This window comes from Solanum pennellii, chromosome 12, assembly GCF_001406875.1.
Source record: "Solanum pennellii chromosome 12, SPENNV200".
Lineage (NCBI taxonomy): Eukaryota > Viridiplantae > Streptophyta > Magnoliopsida > Solanales > Solanaceae > Solanum > Solanum pennellii.
This window is the reverse complement of record NC_028648.1, coordinates 64239712-64246807: the sequence shown is the minus strand read 5'-3', so window position 1 is coordinate 64246807 and position 7096 is coordinate 64239712. Positions and strand designations below refer to the sequence as shown.

General features: G+C 35.2%; 1 protein-coding gene across 1 annotated transcript; it reads right to left on the bottom strand.

Moving 5' to 3' along the window:
- Window positions 1–458: 458 nt before the first annotated feature.
- LOC107007525 (serine/threonine-protein kinase STY13-like) lies at window positions 459–5063 on the bottom strand. Its single transcript, XM_015206174.2, has 6 exons — window positions 4607–5063; window positions 2443–2564; window positions 1654–1850; window positions 1394–1568; window positions 1161–1295; window positions 459–1074 (listed from the first exon to the last, which is right to left on the bottom strand). Exons 1-6 carry the CDS (start codon window positions 4863–4865, stop codon window positions 874–876), a joined length of 1089 nt encoding a protein of 362 aa, XP_015061660.1. The 5' UTR covers window positions 4866–5063; the 3' UTR covers window positions 459–873.
- Window positions 5064–7096: the final 2033 nt, after the last annotated feature.

The window sequence follows — 7096 nt, the reverse complement described above, 5'->3', positions numbered from 1 at the left end:
GTAACCCAGAAGCTTTGCACCATCATCACGAGAAGAAGAGATTTGAAGATGATGAATGAGCAATTTGTCTCTTAGGCCTTAGCAATTGTACATTATATATGCAAGTAGAGGAAAGAGATTTAGAAGGATCTCGAACGGAAAGCAATAGAAAGCTTAATTTGCCAAAATATCAATCATTCATAATTACCACTTTACCCTTGCATAATAATATAACTGCTAATTTGTCATTGGTGGTCCCACCTTTCACTCTCTTCTATATAGAAAGTAATAAAAATAAATATTATCGTACAATGATCTTTTACATTTTGAAGGAAATAAACTATCGCCCTATATAAATCAAGAGTTTCTCCAATTCTTGCTAAAATATTTCTCCCAACAAAGTAAAGCTGTCTCCTGCTTTTAAATTACTAGACCTCAGAGGAAGGCAGAACTTTTGAACAATGGACTCAACATAAATATGTACGTAAAAAGAACCACTAAAATTCAACAAATATTACATTCCAAACCCAAATTTAAAAGTATAATGTGTTAAAAAACATTGAAATCAAGTCTAAATTTTGAATCCACCACTGCTAGATGTTCTACCTTGCATAGGTTGGAGCTTGCTCAGACTAGGACCAACCGATCGGTCAATTGTGTTTAAAAGACAATTGATAATAAAGATGAAAAGGTACAGAGCTGTACATGCATGAGTTGATGAATGAATGCATGTATATATCTGAGCTTCTTTTACCTAACCAACTTTAACTTTTAATTCCTAAAAACTCGACATGTCATCTTCTAATGAAACTATGCTCCTTGTTTTTACATTATTTTCTCCTCAATAAATCCAGATCCACACTTCTAATCTGCTGCTACCTGGAGACTCTCTTCTCAAGGACCTCGTTTCCTGAAGAATAGGCATCCCTTGCGTTGATCTTTGATCATCCCACCGCCCTTTGATGTGTCAATTGTTTCCAACAAGGTTACCACTTCGTCCATTTCTGGTCGTTTGTCAGGGCTAGCATCCCAACACCGCTTCATTACATTTCCCAAAGAACTAGGGCAGCAACGAGGTATCTCTGGCCTCAAATTCTGCAAATTCGTAGCAGAGTTGTGACTTTCAAACATTTATCGCTCCTTAACGTGTATTCACTTTATTTCAGAATATATATTTCTACCTGTCGGACAACAGCTGTTGTCACTTCTGAGAAGCTCAGATCTGGATATGGCATGTCACAGCAATATATCTCCCAGAGGCATATGCCAAAGCTATATACATCACACTTCCGGTTATAGGGGTTGCCATTAAGAACCTGTACACCACCATAAAGATAAGTATAGGAAAGTTAATGAGAGGAGACAACATATATTTAAGTATGATGCATGTGAGTTTCATAACTCAGGCACATACCTCAGGTGCCATGTAACCTAGGGTTCCAGTCTCACCAGTCATATCATTAGGATTTGAAGCTTCAACACGAGCAACACCAAAATCAGCTATTTTTAGAGTACGATTCCTGTCAAGAAGCATGTTCTCCGTTTTGACATCCCTATGGACGATCTTCTCAGAATGAAGGTAGCTTAGCCTAAGAATGAATTTTAACACGCAAGTGTCAAAAACATGCTGCTAACAAATATGAAAAAAGAGGAGTAAGCATTATGAAATTTCACCCCCGTGCTAGATCCAGCGCCAGTTGGACCACAACTTTGAAGACCAATTTCCTCCTATGGTTCTTGATGAGAAATGATTTGAGAGTACCCCCAGGAAGGTATTCAACCACTACACAACAAAGATTTCGTGGAATGCCAATGAAACCATTCTCAGTTTGTATGTTAAGATCCTGTGTGCCCATTGCAGCTCCTATAAACTGCAAAAGGATTAGCCATTAGAAATGTCTAATCATCCCAGATTTATAATATTCTTGCAAGTCGAACACTTGAGAGCTCCAGATAAAGATTTTCAAAGCATCAATTAAAGATCCCATGCCACTTTAACACATCTATGTCGAAACTAAATACAAAATTATCCAGAAAACAGCGCACTTGGACAAGATGTGATTTGTTATGAAAAATTAATTTTTACTTATACTTCATAATGTTGTGACCAATTCAAGAATCAATAAACCTGCTTCATATTTCAGTTAGATATGTAGCAATGGATTCGAAGAGTTATTTGGATTACTATTGAACCCAAAGCTTTTTGTAATTAGTTTTAATTATATATTATTTTGGTAATAGGTAGAACTCACGAAGCAATTTCAGCATATATATAACACAATCATTTACAGAAATTTGCATCCATTTTCTATTTCATGGAGGCAGGATCACAAAAGCTGTTTTTCAAATGTAGTATACATTATCACAAAGAAGAAGAAGATTGACAAAGAGAGTAAATAGCCATTGTGTTGATGAAATAAGTATCTTACTTTATTTTTTTGACGACAAAAATAAGTATCTTACTTTTGTGACATTAGGATGATCAAGTCTGTGCCATACGGAAACTTCTTGTGAAAAAGCTGTTCTGACTGAAGAAACCTCAGCCTGAGATCTCTGGCCTTCTTCTCCCCAATCAAGAAGCTTCACTGAGGTTAAGGCAAGAGAAAAGCTGTTGAGCAGCTAAGCAAGAAATTATGACGCTTCTCCTAAGTTATGCTCTTTAAAGTATAACATGAAAACGGATTGTGGATACTCAGGCATGACTTGACAAACTGACAGTTAAAAAGTTTTGTCTAGAATAGGCTCACATTGACAGCATAAAACTTAAGAAGCTTTGTGCTCTAAAGTTAAAACTTCGAGATTTCAATTTCTGATTTGGTTCAACTTTTCTTCTTTTGCCACTAGGCTAAATTGCAGTTAATAATGAATTAATGATCAACAACCTATGCAAATAAAAAGAATTCAAGATCAATATGTCATTCATTCACAACAATCAGGGAACAATCTTTGTGCATCATTTCCAAGAGCCGTCCTGCAAAAATTGAGCACTGCAGAAATCCTTACACTGTCTCAAACCTGTTAGCCATTCATTTTCTAACACCTTATCCATAAGGAAATTAAAAGTGATGCCCCTTGAAAACAGACAACAAATACAAAGCTGTCAGTTACAGTAGCATTATGGTATGTACATCAAACAAGTCCTTCCTACTTTTTTAATAAGGTAAGGTTTTATTAATATTACTAACATGTTGTGTTATATTCTAATGTTTTGATGAATTAACAACCTATAAAGCAGAGGTGGACACGACAGCAGAGGTGCAAAGAGTTCATCCAATGGCTTACATCTAGGTTGTTTTTGTCCATCTTATATTGGACACTTTGACAAGAAACAACCTAGTTTTTCAATTCAAGAATATCCAAAGCAAAAGTCACCCTCTCAAGAAAATATTATGCTCTAACGAACAGCAAGGGCCAGATTGAGTGATCAGGCAAAACGTCTCACTTTGTCATTTGAGTTAAGTATATTGTGGTCAAACATTGTAAGATTTATTTCTATGCTATAAAGGAACACAGATAACTTCAGTTGTATTCATTGTGAAGTCGAGTTCGTGGCTAGAGTTAGTTGTGTATTTATTGAAGTCTATGTTACCTAGAGGTAGTTAATATAGTGGGCAACTAAGTTGCTTGAACTCTTCACTTTTGATGCCGCACCCATGTCGACACGACATGGGTGTGGGTGTGGGGTCTGTGCCAATTTGGTCAATCGATTTTGGGTATTTCAACCAAAATCAATGGGCAAAGTCCGGACAGTTTTTATGATTTCGGTAATCAATACAAAAGCTACAGTGAAATTGAAGAAAATGGACTACCTTTTATATAGAAATTTCTATGTCACTCCTTTTTCTTTAATCTCATTCCAAGATTCTCCTCAAGTTCTCCTCATAATATCTCATAATTTAGGTTTTATGACTCTATTTTTACATAGTTTGATTATTTTTAGGTGAATCCCTGCACCCGTATCCATACATGGATCCATATCCCCTAATCTTAAAAATTAGATCATGAAGGATTTGACCTCCGAATCCGCACCCCTATCAAACACCCGCACCCGATTCTGAGCAACTTAGATGGGGAATAGCCCTATTGTCAGAGACTTGTAATAGAGGTGTTATGAGCTATATGTCCAAAAGTTTAATCCTATGTGATTACCGGAGTCTGTATTCACAAGTTGCTTGAAGTTAGTGTGGAAGTCGTGGAGAAATCCTATGTGACAAGTCGTGGTTTTCCACATAAGACATCCCTGCTCCTAACTCTAAGGTTTACTGTTCTTATTATTGTTAATATAGTCATGTGGACCTGGTTTCTTGACTCATGGTGGATTTATACAAGCCAACATGTTGGTACTGCAGCCATTACAAATAGAATCTGGACTTGTTTCACACCACATACTCAAAACAAGATCTCCATTCATCCAATAGCACAAAAACTGTATACATCTATACTTGACAACATAAAGCATTTTCTGTTTCTTTCAATCAGACAAGCTAACACGAAACGGCAAGCACTAAGAAAGATTCAGATTTAGGTTTCCAGGTTTGACAAATGATTCAAAATTATCCAGTGGAGGGTAAAATTAGTACTACTCAAACAAAGATCAGTAGCAATTCATAGAAGTAAGAAAAATTACCAGCTACATCTTGTCCATCATAGATACCACGATGAACAGTACCAAAGGTGCCCCGAGCAATGACAGTTTTGATGATTAGCTTAGATGGGTCAATTTCCCAAGCATGTTTAATGGGGATTTCTCTATCTCCTTCTCCTTTGTTACTCTTTTGTTTCTCCATAGTCCATGCTCGACTTAGATGCCTCTGTAACTGTTCGTCTAAACTCTTCAGATCTATACGATCTGCTCTCACAAAACCCACTTCTCCACTTCCTTCCATCACTCGATTAATTGATTTTGAAACACAAACTCTTATCCTTTCATAAGCTGGAGAAAAACTCCCAAAGGATCAGTAAACGCACAGAAAAATGGCTCTTACTTCGAATTTGGGTCAACCGCCATGGCTGTCAATACACAACTGTCACTGTTGCTGCAGATTTACAAGCACCAAAACTACTATTTATGTTATGTTTTTTTTCTTTCTTTTCACGTAATCTCATTTTTCATAAAAAATGTTAACCAGATGTTTTTTGTTCCTTTTTTAGAAAAATAAAATATTTGGGATATTTGCCTATAAAAAAATTAAAAGAGATACATTTACACAATCGAACATTCATGGATAAAATAATTAATTAATCACGATATTATTATTTTTAATTTCTATATATACATATTCATTACTAATTTATAAAGGGAATAAGTACCCACATCTCGGTTATGTGTGCTTTTTCGAAATATCCACCAAGTTCAAGCATAAATTAATTTGGTCATTTTAAGTTTAATGTGACCGCTTATAAATTTGGACTTCCAAAATATTGCATGTGTCACATTTATTATCTACAGAGTATGTTTCAAGTATTATAAAAATAATTGATAATAAATTTATAAAATTAACGAAAAAGGCTTTAAAATGTCTCTAAACTATTCGAAATAACTCATATATATCCTTAAACATTATTTCAACTTAAAACTATCCTTCCCGTCATACTATTGGGTCAAAAATACCCTTTTTATTAACAGAAATTGTTAAATACCACGTGGATGTCATATAGATGTCACATTGCATGCCAATAGGATTCCACTGCCACGTAAACAAAAATAGAAAGGGTCAAAAATATCCTTAAACTATCCGAAATAGCTCATATTTACCCTTAAACTATATTTCGGTTCAAAACTACCCTTCTCGTCAAACTATTGAATCAAAAATACCCTTCTTATCAACAGAAGTTGTTAAATGTCATGTATCCACCACATTGCATGCCAATAAGGTTCCACTGCCACATAGACTAAATCTCTAAATCCTAATTACTTCCCCACTCATTTCATTATTTCAGAAATGATATATTCACTCGTTCTCCCTCATTTCGTGGCTAGGGTTTCATACTTTTCTTCGTGACTGAGTTTCAAAGTGGATATTCATGCTGGTAGGTTAGTAAATATTTTTTCTTATTTTATTATGTTTACGATTTCAATGTATGATAGTTACGATTTCACAACTTTTCCCTAATTTCGCAGCTAAGGCTTCGTAGCTTTCTTCGGGGCTAAGTTTTAAAGTAGATATTCATGGTTGTAGGTTAATATATATTTTTTCTTATTTTATTACGTTTATGATTTCAAAGTATGATAGTTAGAATTTCACAACTTTCCCGTCATTTTGCGGTCAATGTTTCATAACTTTCTTCGGAGCTGAGTTTCAAAGTGGATTTTCGTGGTTGTAAACACAATAAAATAAGAAAAAGTTTACTAACCTATAACCACGAATATCCACTTTGAAACCCAGCGACGAAGAAAACTGTGAAACCTTAGCCGCGAAATGAGGGAGAATGGGTGAAATCGTCTCTGGAAAATAATGAAATGAGGGGAAAATGAGTAATTAATATTTAGGGATTTAATCAATGTGGCATATGTGGAATTTAACAACTTCCGTCAATAAGAAGGTCACTTTTGACCAATAGTTTGACGGGAAGGGTAGTTTTGAGCCAAAATATAGTTTAAGGGTAAATATGAGTTATTTTGAATAGTTTAAGGGTACTTTTGACCCTTTACCTTTTAGTCTATGTGGCAGTGGAAATTTACTGGGGTGCCATGTGACATTCATGTGGTATCCACATGGCATTTAACAATTTTTGTTAATTAGAAAGACACTTTTGACCCTACAGTTTGACGGAAAGGATAGTTTTGAGTCAAAATATAGTTTAAGGGTATATATGAGTTATTTCAGTTAGTTTAAGGGTAATTTTAACACTTTTCCATAAATGAAATAATATACTCGGACTTGTTCAGACAATATATATATATATATGTTATGCGGAATTTGAGATAATACGAGAAAATATAAACGCGAAAAACAAGACAACAGATTTACGTGGTTCACCAATAAATTGGCTACGTCCACGGGAAGAGGGAGAGCAGTTTTATTAAGGAGAGGCAAGAACAGAATTACAGAATAGGGTTTGCCATAGCGTCTATATATAGTGCTAAGCTATGCCCTAACAGGCTTGGGCCCAACAT

Bases quoted from the DNA above. Each gene is read 5' to 3' on its own strand.
- LOC107007525 (XM_015206174.2), bottom strand. From the start codon at position 4,865: ATGGAAGGAAGTGGAGAAGTGGGTTTTGTGAGAGCAGATCGTATAGAT. The intron at 2,565-4,606 runs GTAATTTTTCTT...CCTTAACCTCAG, and splicing joins TGATGGACAAGATGTAGCTG to TGAAGCTTCTTGATTGGGGA. The intron at 1,296-1,393 runs GTATGTGCCTGA...GGTGGTGTACAG, and splicing joins TAGGTTACATGGCACCTGAG to GTTCTTAATGGCAACCCCTA.